The 20,572-nt window shown below is 42.9% G+C and overlaps 1 protein-coding gene across 1 annotated transcript in view; it reads right to left on the bottom strand.

Moving 5' to 3' along the window:
- Positions 1–2,382: 2,382 nt before the first annotated feature.
- LOC128736654 (kinesin heavy chain) overlaps positions 2,383–20,572 on the bottom strand; it is a 40,874-nt gene continuing 22,684 nt past the window's right edge. The window contains exons 6-9 of the mRNA XM_053831145.1: positions 9,566–9,683; positions 9,148–9,487; positions 8,952–9,074; positions 2,383–4,201 (exon numbers count right to left, since the gene is read on the bottom strand). Of these exons, the coding sequence (XP_053687120.1) occupies positions 4,188–4,201; positions 8,952–9,074; positions 9,148–9,487; positions 9,566–9,683 (595 nt within the window). The 3' untranslated portion in view covers positions 2,383–4,187. The remainder of the gene's footprint in view (positions 4,202–8,951; positions 9,075–9,147; positions 9,488–9,565; positions 9,684–20,572) is intronic.

Below are 20,572 nucleotides of genomic sequence, written 5' to 3'. Positions count from 1 at the left end.
CATTGATTCGGATCACTACCTAGTGATAGTAAGGATACGTCAAAAACTATCTGTGGTGAACAACATACAACAACAATCTAGCACAACTGAAGCAACCGGAGGTCGCCGAAAACTACGCTTTACCTGTCGAAGAGGGTTCCTGTGCTGCCGGAAGAGGATGAGCTAGATGAAGCCCCTCTTGAGGACTGTTGGAATGCCGTAAAAGCAGCCATTGATAGCGTAGCGGAGAACGTCCTAGGCCGTGTCACACCGATTCGACGTAACGAATGGTTTGACGAGGAATGCCAGCAGATATTGGCTGAGAAGAACGCAGCGCGGGTACAAATGCTGCGTAGAGCCACCCGTCAGAATGTGGAGCGATACAAACAGAAGCGGAGGCAGCAAACCCGACTCTTCAAGGAAAAGAAGCGCCACCAAGAGGAGAAGGAGTGCGAAGAACTCGAACAGCTGTACCGCTTTCACGACACACGGAAGTTCTATCAGAAACTCAACGGATCTCGCAAAGGCTTCGTGCCGCGGGCCGAAATGTGCAGAGATAAAGATGGAGGTATCTTGACTGATGACCGTGCGGTGATCGAAAGGTGGAAGCAGCACTACGATGAACACCTGAATGGCGTGCAGGCGGAAGACCATGATAGCGGAGGAAGTGACCACATTGGTGCAGCAAGCGACGAAGATGTGCCACCCCCATCGATAAGGGAAGTTAACGAAGCCATCCAGCGGCTGAAGAACAACAAAGCAGCGGGAAAGGATGGCATTGGAGCGGAACTTATTAAAATGGGCCCGGACAAGTTGGCCGGCTGTCTGCATCAATTGATTGTCAAGATTTGGGATACGGAACGACTACCGGAGGAGTGGAAAGACGGGGTTATCTGCCCTATCTACAAGAAAGGTGATAAGCTGGATTGTGAGAACTACCGAGCCATCACTATCCTGAATGCCGCCTACAAAGTACTGTCCCAAGTCCTCTTTCATCGACTATCGCCAATAGCCAATAGATTTGTGGGAAGTTACCAGGCCGGCTTCATGGAGGGTCGGTCTACAACAGACCAAATCTTCTACCGTGGTAATCGACGGGGATGAGTTCGAGGTAGTCGACGAGTTCGTATACGTTGACTCACTGGCAAAAGAGGACAGTACCAGCCGTGAGATTAAAAGACGTATTATCAGCGGAAGTCGAGCCTACTACGGACTTCACAAACACTTGTGGTCGAACAATTTGAGCCCCCGTGCAAAGTGCACACTGTACAAAACGCTAATTAGGCCGGTTGTTCTCTACGGGCACGCTACGTGGACACTGCTAGAAGAGGACCTACGAGCACTCGGAGTTTTCGAACGGCGGGTGCTAAGAACCATCTTTGGCGGAGTGCAAGAGAACGGTGTATGGAGGTGAAGAATGAACCATGAGCTCGCGCGTCTCTACGGCGAACCAAGTATTCAGAAAGTGGTTTAAGCTGGACGGATACGTTGGGCAGGACATGTTGCTAGAATGCCGGACATCTATCCTGCAAAAATGGTTTTCGCATCCAATCCGGTAGGAACAAGACGAGGAGGGGCACAGCGAGCGAGGTGGCAAGATCAGGTGGGCGAGATCTGGCGAGCACTGGGCGAGATCTGACGGGCTTGTCTGTCTGGGTGTTGTCTGGCTACCAAGATATTGAAAAGTTTCTGCCTGCTCAACATGCTCCGCTGATCTGTTCCAAAATAGGTAATACGGAGCGTTGAATGGTTCCACACATGGTCGAACAGGACGGAAACCAGCTTGCTGCCGCCGGAGAGTAGCGTCGATCTGCTCCGGGATCTGATTGAAGAATACCTTGCAGAGTACTACAGAGCAACGCAACGTTACCGCATTCAGTTAGGTCTCCCTTTTTTTAGCGATTTTGATCAATATGCTTACCGACAGAGTCCGTTTGATATAGCTGCAAATTTCAAGCACCGCTTTATTGTTGAGTGATTTTTATTCTCAGCAACAGCGCAAAATCACAAAAATCCTTCTTTCTTTCCAAAACATCGGTTCTTAAAATCTATCACTTTTCTCTTCGTGAAAAACAAAGCACAAAACGACGACTTGTCGAAACTTTTCACCTCTACTCGTGGCCGTGGGTTGCTTTGATCTAGATTTTTGCACAATTCAAAGATCGGCATGAAATTTGCGCTTTGCTAGATGTTGGCAGCAGAAACTACGACACACAGTTAAACACAGTTTATTTAATCAGATTTTCTTAACCAGAGATGATTTTTTTACTGATCTTGGTATTTTTCATAAATAAAATGTTTTTTAGCTACCTTGACCAGAGTACAGACAGTTTCAGTCAGTCATCACATACCAAAACCATAGAAAAAAGTCACCTGCGCGTACACGCAGAATTATTTAAGCTGTCCAATGTTTATTGTTTTCTGTCTTCTGTGAATCTATCTTTTTTTTTGCTAAGTATAGTACTTCACATTGCTACTATTTTTGCGCATGTTTTTTTTTTGCTCCTGCATTCTTTTAACGGCAACACTGGATAAAGAAGAAGCAGGCGATCGATCAGATCAGTGGTGATTGGTCCGATGCCGAACAACAACCATATATTGCAACGAACGACGACGAGACACAATGCAATGCAGTAGTAGTAAGCCACTAACTTGGGAGACGCGAATTTTGTTTTTTTAATTAAGGGTTTAACACTACCGAGAATAATCTAATCTTCTCCTGATTTGCAATGTACTAAACTCTATCACTGCCAGTAGAAAATAACCGCTCTTTTAGTATCAAACCGTGTCTGTGTTTTATTGATTAAGCACTAACAAGAAAATAGCTTTGGAAAGTTCTCGTCTGCTGTTTAATCTGGTGCAAAAGTTAGTGTCTGCTGTCTGTCTACTCTAGCAGCATCACGATAAGGAACCAACAAAACCTTAAATTTGAATTAGACTGCGTAAATTAAAGTATAGAAAAAACGAAAAATAAAACACTCAGTTCCCGAAACCAGATGTTAACAAAAAAACTCGCGCGCTACTATCAGAAAGTAAGTAAACAAATGGACTTGGCGAACCTCACACCTCCTGCTCACTCTTGTTGTTAGAAGAGGTAAGGTCGCCTTTGTTTTGTTGTTGATTTGCTATTCTCGTCAAAGATCGCGTTAATTATTCTGGAAAGTCTATACCTATACGCTTGTTGTATGTTTGTTTGTGAAGTGTGATGAATTTGTTACTATATTGTTTTATTTTTTTACTTTACTTTGCTCTTCTCTCTCTGTGTGTGTGTGTATCTATGTGTAAGTAGATAGTCATATTCATGTTGGTTCTTTATTTAAAAAATAAGCAATAATTTAATAAATAGTAGTTTTAGCGTCACATACTTTGTCTTAGCACAATAGCAAAGTTTTTTTTTTCGTTTTCAATCAAGCAGCTTTGTTGATAAGATTAAACATTGTTCATATTTTTAAGCTGTTTTTCTGTGTTGTGTGTGTTTTTGCTTTTTAAACCGGATCTGTTTTCTGTTTTTTTTGTTTCTTTAGTTTGTTAAACTTTTGGTGCTACTGATGCCGCGTCAAATTTATTAATATACTATTATGTTGCAATTGTTTAGCTTGTTTTGCATCTCTATCAGCGCAATAATTTAAAGACACCATGTATCATATCATAATCATCTTTCCTTTCCTAAAGTCTGTTGCTCTGTGTTACACTTTTATTTCCGCTATGCATTAGAAGCAGTTTCCTCCGATCGGCGGTTCGAAACTGTAGTGTCGTTTTGAACGGTACTAATAAACGGTTTATTTTTTTTTTTTGTTTTTCTTATCTTTTCATGCGGGCAAAACTTTCGGTTGATTCTCAGGCCAAAAATATATGTAGATACACGCTGCTGCGGTGCTCATTTTTATCAATTTACTTCTTGCTAAATATCTCAATGTGTCCTGATTCCGGTAAAATTTTGCTTGTTCACAATCGTCATTCAACATCATCATCATCATTTCGTGGCGCGTTCCCTTTCCCTAGTCTGTGCCAACTCAAAACACCCAACGAACTGCGGGTGAGACCATCGGCTTTGTGTGTTTTTGTGTATGTGTTGTGTAAAGGAGTTAAATATCTATATATGTATATATATAATTGCAGCGTGGAAAATTTAGTGCTTACACGATAGCAGTTTTAGAGTTGCGTTTGCTAAGCCGCACTGGGGAAACTGTGGCGCAGTCTTAGCCAATTCAACTTTCCGTATCTGTGAAAAAAGGAAAATAATATGTTAAAATTTGGTGCAGGATATTTATTCTATACATAAATGCATAAATTTCCTATTTAGAACGATGTAACTGAAACATCTTAAAATCCAATCCAGTTCATAATTTATTTTTCCGCATGAAGCCTTAACTTCCCAAACACAGGCGACGTAGCTACGCATATACGTGTACAAAGTAGCTACTTCTTTCGACGCGCTGCTTACGCGCTTGTAGCTCATGGAAAACGAAGTGGCCAGGACATAATACGATACAACAATTAGAAAATAATTGAATAAACGACGCGCATTGCTTGCTGTCTCACGTGGAACGGTATAGTTCTACCAGCCGAGAGTTGGAGTGGCTTTTGCCGTATCAAAAATTCCAACAGGTCGAGCTGGTCTGCGAAGTTGTTAGGAGTTGGCTACTCTTACTGAAGATCAGTCCATCACCTTGCCGCAACTCTCCGCGCGATTCGAAATTACTCGAGAGTGCCATTGAAACGCGCACGTAGCACATCACTCGCCTTGGGATAGCTTTGATCAGCCGCGTCAATTTGTCCAGAAAATTGTACCATAGCTGTAGCATAAATTCTGCCATAGCTGTTCGCGTGTAACTGTATCGTGTGCTGCCCTGAAATCCACGAAAATATGATGCGTGGGCACGTTGTACTCCCGACATTTGTCGGAGAGTAAAACGTTGATCCGTAGTAGTACGAGCCCCTATAGAACCCACCTGATACTGCCCTATGAATTCTCTTGCTATTAGGGATAGACGACGTAACAACATATGGGAGCGAACCCTGATAGGCGGCGTTGAACAGCGTAATGCCGCGGTAATTTTGTAGATGGGACAAACCACACCTTCCATTGACTCCTCCTATAGTTTCTCCTCCTCCCAAATCCTTGAAATTATCCAGTGAAGTGCCGGTGCTAGCGATTCTTTGGCATTTTTGTAGAATTTTGCCGAGGGTCGGTCGTTTCCGGCGGTCTATTATTCTTTAGCTGACGATTTCTCGTCGGATCTCTTCGAGATCTGGAGCCGGCCCGCTGTTATCGTTTGTGAGCACACTTAGGTTTACTTACGTTGCGTCTCCTTCTGTCATATCGCCGTTGAGATGCTCATCGAAGATCTGGTTCTACTTGTCGACCACCAAAAGAGACCAAAAGAGAGCAAATAAGCACAGCCCGGCATGTTTCTTCCGATAGTCTCGCGATTGCAGTTGCAGCTCGGGAATAAGGTGAAACGCATTCAAACGGGACGGAACAGGATTGGACAGTACCAAAATTGCGAGCTTCCTTTGCTTTGGCAACTTCGCTATAAAGCATTTAAGATCTACGGTACTTTCTTGGAAAGTGAAAGGAAAGTCATTCGGTCATTAATGGGGGGGGGGGGGTTCTCTTTCACTCCGCTAAAGATGGTTCCTAGCACCCGCCGTACGAAAACTCCGAGTGCTCCCAGGTCCACGGCTTCCAGCAGTGTCTACGTTTTATGCCCGTAGAGGACAACTGGTCTGATTAGCGTTTTGTAAATGGTACATATGGTACGGGGGAGAAGCTTACCAGACCTTATAACGCTTTTGATTTAAGGATACTGCATAAAGCGTTACATGTGAATTTTCTCTATGCCCGGACTAATCAAAAAGGTTGCTAGCTGCCTTTGCCTACAACGGCTTAAGCGCCACATTCGTATCCGAAAGACCGCTGCGGATGATGGATAGGGATGCCCGACCGATGACTCTTATCTCGGGGTGAGTATTTCGAACCTCTAAGATCTTCTACGAAGCTAATCGACAACAAAGTTTCACACTCAACAGATTTAACCCGTACTATAACTAACGCGATGAACAGTTATACGCAATAAAAACTTCGCATTTGTAAAAACTCTGGTGGAGGGTACATCATTTATTCATTGCCCTTAGATTTCGTACGCGCAAAGCTAAACCTATTTAGCAAAGATTTACAAATGTGTTCGCCATTAGCGACAAACCATGATTAGTTTCTTACCTAGAGCAGTTCTTATTCTCTACATTTACACCATACACCACCATACGCGTTCCTTACCACTGCAACAAGGGGAAAACTTAGCATTGAAGCGGCTGGTTTTTCTCGAGCGGGAAGCGGGGAAGCTTCAGCAGCGTAGTGTAAGCTGCTTCACGGATGAATCGGTATCCGAAAAGTATTACCGCCGTTTATGCTGGTCCAAATTTGATCAGGTGTTAGCCGTTCCGGAATCGCACTCCAGATTAGCACCCACGTTTAGGGGTTTCTATAAACGTGGTAGTTACAATGGCGGTCTAAAACTTACCAAATTGAAGGTAATTCTTACTTTCAGGTTTTAACGATATTGCACACTTTTAGCACAGCTTTTAGCTTTTGCTAAATAATTAATAGTCTTGGTTGTTTCAACACTCGTGACCTTTATCTGCTTTATCACTACTGCTAAATCGGCTTAACTTACGCCATAAAAATCCGCGATCACGCGACTAAACTTTTCTAGGTCAGCACTGGGCGTGCTCAAGCAGTCGGAAGCTTGCTTCCGGTGCTTCGAGCACGGACATAAAGCCTGGAACTGCAAGGGGCCAGATAGGAGCCAGTTGTGCAGGAGATGTGGCAGTGCTTGATATAACGTAAGGGACTACGCGGAGCCTCCCAAGTGCCTGATCTGTACCGGTAAACGGGACGCAAAGCACGTAACGGGAGGTCCAAGGTGCTCGGCTGGTGTGCCGGCGACTAAGCCACGTTCATAGTGCAAGTGACACAACTTAACCTGAACCACTACAGCACGGCTCAGCAGCTGTTACACCAAGCAGTTTCTGAGTCAGCAATGGACATTGCCATAATCTCGGATCCATATCGCTTCGCTGCCGGAAACGGCAACTGGGTCTCGGATAGGTCTGGGACGGCGGCTATATGGACGACAAGCAGGTTCCCGGTTCAGGAGGTTATGTCAACTGCAGACGATTTGCGGTTGCCAAAGTGGGTGAAGTGTTCTACTGCAGCTGTTATGCTCCGCCGAGTTGGTCTATCGAGCAGTTTACGCGGATGGTAGACCGAGTATCAGTTGTGCTGACTGGTTTAAGGCCGGTGGTTGTGGCAGGCGACTTTAACGCTTGGGCGGTAGAGTGGGGAAGTCGTCGCACGAACCATAGGGGTCGGATTCTGCTTGAGGCTCTGGCAAAGCTTAACGTAGATCTGGCCAATGTCGGCAACACAAGTACCTTCAGTAGGAACGGTGCGGAGTCTATCATCGACGTGACTTTCGGCAGTCCTGGTCTGATAGGAGACTGGAGGGTAGACAATGGCTACACTTCACAGTGACCATCAGGCGATCCGCTATGGTGTCGGTCAGATAACGAGGTGGCAGGCGGTGAGTAGAGCCGACACTCCAACCACCCGTGGATGGAAGACATCATATTTCGATCCGAAGAGAGTGCGCTGATCGCAGTATGCCCGATCCGAACGCTGTTCATTTGATTGAGGTACTATCGCGAGCGTGTGACGCTGCCATGCCTAGGAAAGGTCGACCTAGGTATGGGAGATCACCGGCTTACTGGTGGACAGCTGAAATTGCGGAACGCGTGCTTTCGTGCGAGGAGAATTATGCAAAGAGCTCGTTCAGACGAAGGTAGGGCTGAATGTCGAGTAGCACTTGTTGCTGCACGCGCAGCGCTTAAGAGTGGGATAAAAGCTAGTAAACGAGCCTGCTTTGATAGATTATGTGCTGGTGCTAATGCGAACCCGTGGGGTGATGCCTACAGGGTCGTAATGACAAAGACCAAGAGCGTGATGGCACCCGCAGAGCGATCGTCAGAGATGCTGGAGCGAATCATCGAGGGCCTCTTTCCGCGCCACGACCCAAGGCCCTGGCCCCAGGCCGCTGAGTCGTCCCACGGCCGACGTTCCAGTATCTCAGACCATAGCGTAGGATGGTCGGCCTTCATGCCGAACATCCAAAGTAACGTTGGCGACGGCGGCTTAGAGGTTGGGGAGGAAGCAACGGTTACGAATGAGGAACTCATTGAGATCGCTAAATCCCTAAAGGTGAGCAAGGTACCGGGACCAGAATGAATCCCGAATTTAGCCATTAAAGCGGCTATTTTGGAGACTCCCGAATTATTTGGAGTAGTAATGAGTCTGGAAGATGGCCACTTCCCGGACAGATGGAAGCGACAGAATCTGGTCCTATTGCCGAAACCGGGTAAACTTCCGGATGTCCCCTCGTCATATAGGCCAATCTGTCTGCTCGATACTGCCGGCAAGGTGCTGGAGAGGATTATCCTTAACAGACTCGTACAGTACACGGAGGGTACAAACGGTCTGTCAAGGAACCAATTCGGCTTCCGTAAAGGCAAATCTATGGTGGTTGCCATCTTGTCTGTCACTAAGACAGCCGTGCTTGCAATCCAGCGTAAGATGACGGGTATCCGCTATTGCGCAGTTGTCACGACGTGAGAAATGCGTTTGATTAGTTGGGACTCCATAGCTAACTCGCTTCAGATGACAGATGACAAGGCAAGGCTAGGAGACTTGGCCTCAAGCAAGATCGGGCATTCAGCTAGTTTGTCTGATAAGAAGCAACCTGCATTTAAACTTTTTCATTCACATTTTTAACGAGAATCTCATTCTCATGTAACAAAATTATTCCCACCGGCTTTTTTCGATTTGTATTAGTAATCTATCATCAATTGGGTATGTTTTACCGCCATCAAAATTGCCCCGTGAAATTAGTTGTTTAAAAACTAAAAAATCTTACCATTGACAACGGATTTTCTCTTCTCCACCATAACCGCCTTTGGTGTCACCGGTGAGCCGGCGCTACTGCCTGCAGCAGCCGTCTTGAACAGAATGTGTCCCTGGCCTGCACGGATTGGCTTTGCTGTAAATAATTAAAAACAAAAAAAAACGATTAAAACCACCGATTGTATGCACGCTTAGCCGACTCAACATACCAATTTGCGCCTGCGGTCCTCGCCGGGCCAGATTCTTCTGCCGGACGGCTTCCTTGATGCGGTCCACCTCGTACTGGTAGCGCTTGCGGTCACGCATTGCACCTTCCTTGGCCTCCTTGAGGGCCGTCTCGAGAGCCTTCACGCGCTCCATCGTAGTGCGGAGCCGTTTCTCCAGCTTCGGCAGCTCGCAGCGCAGATCGGCGTTATCCCGCACCAGCTGCTTGTGCACCTTGGTTAGCTGTTCCAGGTTGTTCTCGAGGAAGGAGATCTTCTGCTTCTGGGCCAACGAGCCACCGTCGTCTTCGGTTTCCTCCATATTGTTGGACTTCTTGATGCGAGACTGAGGACGGGTGGGATGGGGTGAGGGTTAATGTTTAGTCTTACCTAGTTGGTAGTATAGTCGAACGGAGTCGCTTACCTGTAGATCTTGCACAAACAGCTTGCGTAGGGCATGCAGAGTGTGCAGTTCCTTGGCTACGGTGTCCTCTAGTCCCTTGAGATCCTTACGAGCCTGCTCTCGTCGCTCGTTGGTGAGCCTGCGGGAATTAAAAGCAATCGTTTGATCAAGAGCATTGTTTGATGCTTGACTACCGTCGCGGCGCCATGTACCGGAAGAACAAATGAGAACATGTGGTTTTGTTTTTATTGCTCTGTTAATCGCTTTTGTTTTTTATGATTTTTTTCCTGTTTTATTTATTTCATTTTGCTTAAAGATAAAGCTGGTTGTGATTACAATGTTTTTGATCTGTTTAATTTACAGTAATGCTTTTTTTTTGTTGTAAAGTGAATCGTTTTATCATTGTGTAATTTTTGGTCAAAAATATATATGAATAAAATATAGCATCTCTTTTTTTGTTTTCTACACATTTACACATCTGGGCTTCGAAAACCCTCCCTCCATCGTTTGCGGAATAATTTCAATCGTTAGGCAAAAATAAAAATGCTTCCAACTTTGATTATTTTCTAGGGTGTTTTGGTTCTAAACACCGGATACAGTTTTTGTTAAATCTATAAAAGCAAAGGCGGTTGAGATTTAACATTTTTTTAGACGTCACGCTGTCATGGAATAATGTCACAAGTTCTAATATAAACTAATATGGGAATGTCTTGCCCTTTATGTATACTTTTTGTGAAAGCAGTATAATACTATAATGATACAGGAAAAAAAGCGTTCATAGAACGGAAAGCGTACAGTACGCCGAACTGTAGAACCGTAAGGTTCTATCTAAAACGAGATGCTGTAGTTCGCCAAAAAATATAGCATAAAAATTTCCTACATTTTCTACGCTAATGCTGTTAAAGCAAGCACATTGTGTTAGTAAAAACAAAAATTGGATAAAAAATTAACAGTTTTTTACTCTTGTACGAAGATTTATATTCAGTCATTCCGTCAAACAACCGTGTATAAATTTTATTGGTCGGAACTGAATAGTGACGAAATATTTTGCATGTAAAATTGCATGGAATGGAAAATAAACGAATTGACCAGTAGTTTATTGCTTCTCTCCGTTCATCCAACTTTGGCGGACTTTGGGAAGCAGACAACCAAGCCTGGAAATCGGACCGGTCTATTTGGTGAACGATGGAAAATTATCGTCATTTGCTCGGATATTTAAAGGCTGCAACGTTCCAGGAGAAACTTAATTTATTGTCTATTCCAGTGGTGCCTAGGCCATAAGCATGATGTGGGCCAAATCATGTTGTCTCTTGCACGTCGCGTCCTTCACAAAGTCGATATAAAATACCTAACAATGCGTCATGTGCCTTTGATCGTTAGATTTTCTGTCATAAAAAATAGCGCAATCGTAAAATTATTGCTTTTGAAAGATAATAAAACTACGAATAAGAAAAAGATATTTTAAAAGTTATCCAAGAATTGGAACTTGCTCCCATTTTCTTAAAAAAAATTCTGTTCTACGAAATCTTGACTCAAGTTACAATAAAGCTTTAAATTGAGTGATGTCCGAGGAAATCAAAAAAATTCGTTTCGGGTTTCACGGGAAAATGGTATACCTTCATTAATAAGTCAATATACTAAGTTGGTATGCAAAATTTCATGAAATTTTGAAACCCTTCGAAACAAAAATTTACGAAGTTCACGTGGCTTTGGTGCCGATAAAAGCAAATGGACCACTTAAAAGCTTTAAGAGCTGGAAATGTCGTTCGGGGTATGAAATGGAGAAGGCAGCTAGGAAGAAGCATCTACCTAGCGCCTCCACGTGGCCATACCTGAAAATACGTCAATTTGAATAAATGAGTAGCTAAGCTAGAACGTGCGATGTCATGTGGTTTTCAGTTCCTGTTCTTACAACTGTAGTTTTAGGCAAGCATTGACCCACACGACTATATTTTCAAGTGTTAAACTAATATTTTTGATAGACTAATCTATTTTCAGAAAGCGAATTAAGGCGCTATTTGCAACCTGGCTTTTGGTCTAAATGCCATCAGTTTAGCCCCGAGGGTTCGGAGTATATTATATGGGAAGCGTTTGGTACGGGAGGTCTACGCTTTCTTCCTTCCCCTTGATTTCGAGCAGTTTAATGGAATTAGGTATTATTTCTGGTTCCACTTGAGCCCTTGGAAGTCTTACTGCGATGCATGCTGCGCAGTGGGCCTGGCCGTTGATTTGCCAGAATCCTTTCAAGAAAGCCAATTCAGCGTTAGTACGAGATTAGCGATAAATTCTAGGTTCTATCCAATGCATTTCCGCAGCTGGTGCAACAAGTAGAAGATTCAGGACATTCATTTGGTCGGTTTTATCCCCGTCAAGTTTCCATTTTCATAGTTTTCAACAATACTGATGATACTCTAATTGGTCTGGAAGTTGTTGGACGTAGAGCCGGCGTTATAATGCGCGTGGACCTGTGTCGATTAAGCAGCGAGGCTTTTTTGTATACCACAAGGGCATTGGATTAAAAGGCCACTGTAACAATCATAGTGATCATCTTTTGGGGTAGGCTCCGATTGCTCTATACAGTTTGCGGACTGCTCATATCCATTGGTGGGGTTGAGCTAGACAGTAATCCTGTGCCCCGATTCGGTACTACATGGTTATTAAAAACAATTACCTTTCAGGATTTGGGCTCTAGGAAGCAAACTTCCGTAATTGCAGAGTAGATGCGGTGAACTTCCAAATTCAAAGTTACAAAAGTGGCAGGTTTCGGTATTATTTCTCGGGTATTTTTTCAAATAGACCTATATGACAATGAGAGATTCTATTCGCGTATCCTCTCTTCCGCTTTTTACGGCTACATAAATGCATAGAATAGAAAATTTCTAAAACAATTAGCTAACTTCCCAAGCAACAATGGGAGTTTTATTGTACTCTTATTGCGGTTTTCGTGACCAATTTTGGTCTTAAATGCCATCATAAGAGTTTAATAAAACCCAAATTGCTACTTGGATAGCGACTCCGGCAACCGGTTCACGGCACGGAGGAGGCACGAAGAGCGTCTCTCATTGTCGCATAGGTCTATTTGAAAAATTACCCGAGATTTGATATTCTTTAAATGATGAAGACAGTTGGTTGACAGCTTCCCGCGTAAGTGGGATGAGTAGAGCAGTCAGTTTGTGTTAGATGGTGAACCGCAGGACATCACATTGGCGATCTTTGGCCAAATTGAACCTTTAGTGTGATTTTGGAGATCAAATCTGAGGTAACAAATATGAAACATATTTTGTAATGCAATATATTGACTATTTCGAATGCAAAGTGGTGATTTGCTTCAGCTGGATTTTGCTTTGCGAAGTTGTTCGCACTATGAATTGTTTTTAGGTTGGGCTTGCTTGGGCATTTGTTGCTGGGGTGGAAATTACCATTGGATAAATTTGAACGTAGGTATATTAAGATTGTGCTCGGAAAAGTCCATCGCCAAGCCGTGTTAAAGTTGAGACGGCGAGAGGGCCGTGTATTATGATCGAGTTGGGAAAAGCCCATAGCAAACATTTGTTTCGGTTGAGTCGGGAAAGCACAAGGCCATCGCCTATGAAGATAAGGTCGAAATGGGTTCATAGACGTACAATATTAATGCTAAGAATGGTCGCCACATTACAAAAGCTAGCGATTTATCTACAGGCGAGTTTCAATATAACAAACAAGAAAAATTTGAAGACTGATGGACTGGAATAATATCGTATATTGAATTGTTCATTTTATGCAGGGGAAGGAGGTGGCATCCCGGTATTTTTAGCATTTTGAAAGATTTGCCTTGAATGTGTAATGTGTGTTAACGAGGAGCACAGTCACAGAGCCTAGGCTTTTCTATCCAGAAACATTCCGATGAGTGTGACTTCATTACCGAAGCTTAGCCTGACACGACTATTTGCCAGTATACGGGAAGTAATAGCACAGAGAACAGACTAACAGGCAAGGAATGGGAATTGTGTAAAAAGGTTTTATGTAATCAACGAGTAATACCACGATAGAGTACCTTTCGAGCAATAAGTGGCAAACTAAAACGCTGCCATCGGTAATATGTAACTACAGCATAAAGTAATGTTGGCAAATGTACATACATATTTTTTGATGCATTTGGCAAATTAAACTCGCCATGCAAGCATCATAACACGGTGGTGTTTAGAGCTTCGAACAAACCACTAGACATAACCAACCTGCGATACCTTGTGAATAAGAGCGTCGGACACCAGTGTCCAAAGCAAGGAAGAGAGAACCCCTTGTGGACATCCTTTGATAACCGTAATCGTGACCGACGTATCTCCCGATGATACTATGATTTCTCTGCTCGAATCATTGAAACGAAGGACGTGTAATCGAAAGCTCCTTCAATATCACGGAAAGCACAAAGTGCGGTCTTCGGATGTTTCAGTGATTTCTCAATTAACGTCACTACATAGTGCAATGTGGTTTCCGCAGGTTTGCCGTGTTGGTATGAATGTTGATTTTCATGCAACGGAAATAAAGAACTCTCGTTGGTTATCTATGATTTTGTCCATCAACTTAAGAAGCGTTGATGTTAGACGTATTGGTGTAAAATGGTTTATTCATGGTTTTCTCTTTTCTGTCACCCTTCTGTATAAACACCACCTCTACTGTCCGCAAAATTTCCGGGATAGTTCCAAAGCGAAACTGGCTCGAAAAGGGCTCGATTCTGCGTACTACTTTGCGCAATATTATTAGGTTTTGTTTTTTAAGGACTTGCTTGGTACAGTTCAACGAAATGTTTTAAAACATTTATATACCTTTGTCTGTAATCTGTGTATCATTTTTAAAAGTTTGTTAAAGTTTGTAGTTCCTCTTAGTTCTTTTTAAACCATCAGTCCATTATTACACATCCTCTAATGATTGGCGATGATTTCGCATTTTGGCAACTTTTGCATGACTCGTAGCACTAGTCAATTGTAAGTAACTGGCTTGAAAGTTGAAACAGGTATGCAAACGCTCGAAAGCTATTCTCGGATAAGACAGTCGCTTATTTTGCTCGCATTGAGAATTGCTGCGGCACATGCAGAAATATTCCTTCAGTCAAGTTTCCGTGCAAGACATCGGTTCCGAACAAATTCTTGCACTGTACGGGTGCAAAATGAGTGAATGACCGCTTTCTTTTTTATGACGTTTCACTTTCAGGACATCAAGATAAAATCGGTTGAAGAGGTCTGCTTTTACACTTAAAAAAAATTGTTTACTTTCAGGACGTCAGGACGTTTTCGTTAATATTCATTGTTTGCTGATTGAAAATGAAAATTGTAATAAAAACCACATCATTACTACATTCATTATGAATCGATTGAAAGTAGAATCATCAAAGCTTTAATCGTTCAAAATCTGTCATTTTTTCGTAACGCGCATTTTTTTGATTTTTGGAATATACCAGCTACCTTCGAGACCAGCTAGCTTCGAGACCAGAATATACCAGCTACCTGAGAGACGTTGTCCTATGTCCAAACTGTTAAAGATAGGGAAAAATGAGGAAAATTGGGCACTTCCCAGAGTAGATCACAGTCGGGTGAGCATCACTCGATTCGACGGAAAATTTTAATCTTTCAGCGATAAAAACTTTACGATAAGGCTTTGTTTTGTTCGTCGAGTCTTATCGATTGCCTATTCGATAGGCGACGCATTCCTGTCTGGAATTTGTGATAAAATAACGTGCCTCACGCAAATGTTTAGCGCAATCAGTCGTCTTGGTTGATGATGCAACATAGCTACTAAACACTGTGGTCTGCCCAAAAATTCATCAAATCAAAAGTTAGTCATGGCTTAACTATGATTAAAATAAAAACTATTGTTCCGTTACGAGATAGAGTTATGATTTCTTAGACAAAGTTATAGGAAATATAAGAACAAGCATTTTTGCTGCCGAAATTAAACTAATAGCTCCAACGGTAGCAGAATTATGGAGCATTTTCTTCTAAAAATTCCTTAATGGTCCTTAACCCTTTTACGGGCAACATCGTAAAAACGTTGCGATCAAGCTAATGACTATTTTTACATAAATGTACACTCAAAAGACGCTCATTTATGCGAACAAAAGTTCCACTTTTCGCCCTTTTCGATCCAAGAGCCAAATTTATCTCAGAGAGGCAGGCGTAAAATTAAACCATATAAAAAAACGCGTAAAAGCGATTCTGCTGTATAACAGTTGATAGTAAAGTGCAAATTTCGTGTTCAAAATACTGAATCTAATTTACATAACTGTTTTTTTGCCATTATTTTGCATCAGCCAAGTGGCCATAAAATCGTACAAGAGTAATTAACTGCTTTAATTAATAATCAATTTAACGAAAATAAACAAAAAAAAAAGACAACACAAAAATGGGAAACAATGCCAGGAATCAGAAACAATACATACGTACTAAGGATAAGCCAAAGGAAATCAAATCGTTTATCGTTAAAGAACGTTCAACCTAAGTGCAAGAAACTACTTAAAAATTTTAATCTACACAACAAATCAAGATCGAAGAAAATGATCGCGATTCTCTGGCAGTTTCCTTAATTCACTACATTTAACAATTGTTTGTTTTGTTATCTCATTTAATTTCACAGAAATTTTTTTGTTGGGGGATTTTCCAGGAGCACTCACATTCAACCTAGGGGACAATTTCCACAACTGTAGTTCACATGTTCTCATTTGTTCTTCTAGCAGTGGTTCCTGCGTTAGGGTTTTAGTTTAGTAGGTTAGTAGTGTTAGCAATCATATGATAGAACACCGTTCGTTCGTGACTGGTTGTTGACTGACTGGTACGGCAATCGGGATGAATTTAGCACATTCTTTCCTGCACTGCTGCAGGTACAACTCACATGACCAAAAACTGCTCAACGTTATTGTTGCACACACTTCTAGCTAGGCTAGGTAGAATTCTTTCGTTATAATTATCGTTTCGCGTTTCTCACGAATATGAAGTTGGCTAAAACTGGAGCGAATAGCGATCATTTTTCACAAGAAGAATTAAGAGTAAAAAAAAACGAGAAACAAAAGAAAGCATACATTTGTGAAATCAGGAACTGGAAAAAGTAGATAAAAATAATATGTTTAAACTGTAGCTACGGCAGGCACAAGCAAGCAAAGCGACGGCGTTTTTTGTTTTGTATTTTGCTAAGAGAAAGAGAAAGTGCTCGTTGGCATAAAAAGCGTTTGTTTTTGCGCGTGTTTTTTTTGCCTTTTAACAACAAGTAGGTATTAGTCGTTTCGCGTTGGTTTGTAACATAGTTTTTGAATTTATAATTTAGGATTACAAGTTTGAAATCGCACAAAAATAAGACTGTCTAGGTCGCTCGCTGCCTAACGCCGGTGAAAACGTTACCCATTTAAATTAATAATATGCTTTCTTCTACAACAGGTTTTCTATATCACAGCGATAAAATTAGGTATTTACTTGCAATTTCCGCTAGCTGTCGGGGTATATCGAATACATACATCGAATTTTGGCTAAATTTGACTAGTGATGATGATTGCTTAACTTATTGCTAAAACAGTACCGTAGGATTCTACCGAATGACGACGCGAGAAGTAGGACACCAGCCGCAATCAGCAGCAGCAGCAGTATCAGAGACTAGCAAACGAAAGCGAAGGTAGTGTGTTACCTTCGAAATTAACATAAACTGACGAGAAAGGTAAGTTTAGGTTCGAAGGAACCTAAATTGTTAATCAAAAACTTCTTGTTTTGCTATGGATGAAGGGCATATTTGATATCTCCTATCTCAGGTAACAATTTGGGATTTATAACACTCTTATGATGGTTTTTATGACGAAAATTTGTCATTAAAACCGCAATAAGAGTGCAACAAAACTAACACTGGTACTTGGGATGGTAGCATCTCCCCCTTCAAGTTAATACATCAGGTTAAATCATTCAGTTTTCTCGGAGGTCGGACAGCACATTTACGAATGCTGACCCGCAATCCCTTCTGGAATTCACTCCGGCAAATCTCTTCGAGTTGCTCACAGAAGCTTTGTTTGTTAGCCGTAGAGGGCCGAATTTAGCTGTTGTCAGATACAAGCGAATCCAAAACGGGCGTGGGAAAGATCTAGTCTGAGGAATTTTCGGCCATTTACTATAGGAATCCACCGACGAGCAACAAATGCGCACCTTTTATTGGCCCAGTAAAATCCAAATTGCTGATTGTGGTTGGGAATGAGTCGCGAAATTTGCTGATGCACAGTTGTATCCAATCAGTAATATCGTCAGGCCTTAGTTCGTTAATACCAGGGCGTTTACGGAAACAGTCGGGAGCAACAGTTTTATCCATCTTGCCGTTGCAGTTGACGTCCTATTATTCAAACTTGAAGGTTAGGAGGGTGAAACAAGAATGAGTTCACATGAGTTTTCACATCTGTTGGATGCCAGCTCCGGGTTGCTCGTGGTAACATTTCTCCCTCCTTATTAACACCAGATACGGCTCGAACCTTGAGAGCATCCTGATAAAGCGTTGCTGGCGGCTCTGAACTTCGGAACTAGATTCCGGTGTATGACTTCTGGTTCATGTGGTTCTTCTTCATGGTCAGCAGGTAACTCCAAGGTTTCTGGAACTAGCGGGTTTTCGACAGTTATCTCAACTTGTCTGAGGTATGGTTGCTGCTAGTACAGGATGAAGTCCAAACATGTCCGTATTCTAGTGGACTGAGTTGTCGACTCCGGTGGATTGCCGCCTGCTTCACGGTGCTTAAGCTGGTTCGTATGTCATCGTATAAGCTTGCGGCTTCCATGCTGAACATACGTTGTAGTTGACGTTGCCAAAAGCTTCAATAACTGACCAGATACACTTCTCGGAAGCGTAGGCCTTGTCTCCAGCTTGAAACGGAGCTGTTCCGTGTTTCCTGTTGAATTGCTCATTCTTCTACTGATTCACGCTAGCTGGCTGAGGTTACGATGGTTGAAGCAGGCAAAGGATTGTCCACATCTTTCGACCCTATGGAGTTACTTCAGACTACGATGACGAAAGTTGGTTGGAATTATCAACCAAACCGACAACCGAACGAATTTCAGTGCATAGTAGTCCCGCATCCTTGTGACGAGGCCGGCCCACTCTAGTCTCCCAACTTTCGCCAGGTGATATGATGCGAATCTCTCCAGGTAGTGCCCGCAGCTCGTGGTTCATACACCAGCGCCTCTCTTCGCTTTCCCTTTGTACTCCGTCAAAAACTGTCCGCATCACCTTCGTTCAAATACGGGAAGTGCGCGTATGTTCTACCGGACTGATTAGCATTTTGTACATCGTCAGCTTTGTGCGGATGCATATGCCCCTTGATCGAAGTGTCTTGTGAAGGAAAAAGTAGGCTCGACTTCCAGCTTGAATGCGACGTTAAATCTCTTTACTCGTATTGTTTTCGGCGGTGACCAGAAATTCCAGATATACGAACTCACTAACCACTTTCAGTTCATCACCATCAATAGTCACCGTCCATTGGGGGCTGAAGTCGATTTTCTGGAGCCTCGTCCTACCATATAGTTGGTACTCGACGCATTGATTTGTAACCCAATCCTCCTAGCCTCCGAGTTTAGTCTGGCATAGATTGCCTTTGCCGTCCCAAGGTTTTTAGTAATGATGCTGAGGTCGTCTGCGAAGGCTAGGAGTTGACTACTCTTGCTAAAGATTGTTTATCTCGTTTCGATGCCTGCTTGCCGGATGACACCTTCAATAGCGATAACATACAGGACAGTCCATCCCCTTGCCACAACCATCTGCGCGATTCGAAAGGACTCGAGAGCGCCCTAGAAACGCGCACGTAGCAGGGTAGCTTTGATCAGCCGCGTCAGTTTGTCCAGAAAACCGTACTCGTACATTGTCTTCTATAGCTGTTCGCGTTCAACTGTATCGTATGCCGCCCTGAAATCCACGAAAATATGATGCGTGGGCACGTTGTACTTCCGACATTTCTAGAGAATTTCTGGGAGTAGAAATTTGATCAGTAGTAGCACGGTCCCCCATAAGGTCCACCTGATACTGAGCTACGAATTATGAGTTGAGTGTTGAGTTATGAGTTTGGTTCACCTTCTCGTAAAACTTGCGCGTCTCGTTAGACCGGAATCATGATCTCTGTTCTCCTTCTAGCGCTTTTTTCTCGTCAGGATCGAGGTCAGCTCATTCCGCGCTTGTTGATAATTGGTCAAATTCTTCCTCGTGGATATGGTCAGATAGTTTTCCAAGTTTTTTTGCTCTCTATCGGTTGTTGGCGTTTCCCGCCAAACCAATCGTTTCGTGCGCTCGAAGTTTTCTCACCTAGCACCACGGTTGCAACCTCATTGATTCCAACCGTTTTCGAGTGTCGAAGCATCGTTCGATTTTACATCACCTTGCTTCTTTTGGGAGTTCCGACCGGTTTGCATGGATGAAAAATATTGCTTTTCCTCCATCAACGCCGTCCGTAACGTACAGTTCTTCAGATTTGAGTTACAAGGACTTCCAAGTTGATTGTATCAGGTGGTTCAAGATTCAAGCTTTGCTAGACGTCGAGTTCTACCATCGGTGATCTGTGCTGATTTTAGACCGCAAATGAAAACTACACTTTTGAACTGGTTCACGGACAGACTCTGAAGCACTTCTGAACTTCACATTGTCGATTGACTATCCCGGCATACGTTAGGAAGTCGTCTGCGTCATGTTTGATAAGCTGAATGCATTCTTATTCTTATCACTTGCTTAAAAATGCTGTCCGAAAAATAGATGTGCCTAACTTGACTGCTGTTGTGCCGTTCTTTCTAAAGAGATCTTCATACTTTGAAAATCTACGGTCGAAAGTAATTATGTTTTTCGAATAATAGTGATACTCTTTGATATTAAATGAAAGGTAGTCAATAGTTTGTTCTGGAGCGACTCATTGCGGTGCTTCTGGTTGTCCTCTTCCTGTGACTCGTTCCAAAACGTTCAGCAGGCGGTTGTTTTGCAGAGACATCTGCCGAATAAACTCCACCAGCGAAGATGCGGAACTATTATCGCCTCCTCTATCCGAATTTCCTTAAGCGCTGC

Source organism: Sabethes cyaneus, chromosome 1 (assembly GCF_943734655.1).
Source record: "Sabethes cyaneus chromosome 1, idSabCyanKW18_F2, whole genome shotgun sequence".
NCBI lineage: Eukaryota > Metazoa > Arthropoda > Insecta > Diptera > Culicidae > Sabethes > Sabethes cyaneus.
The sequence above is the reverse complement of the archived record's forward strand: the minus strand, read 5'-3'. Positions and strand labels throughout refer to the sequence as shown.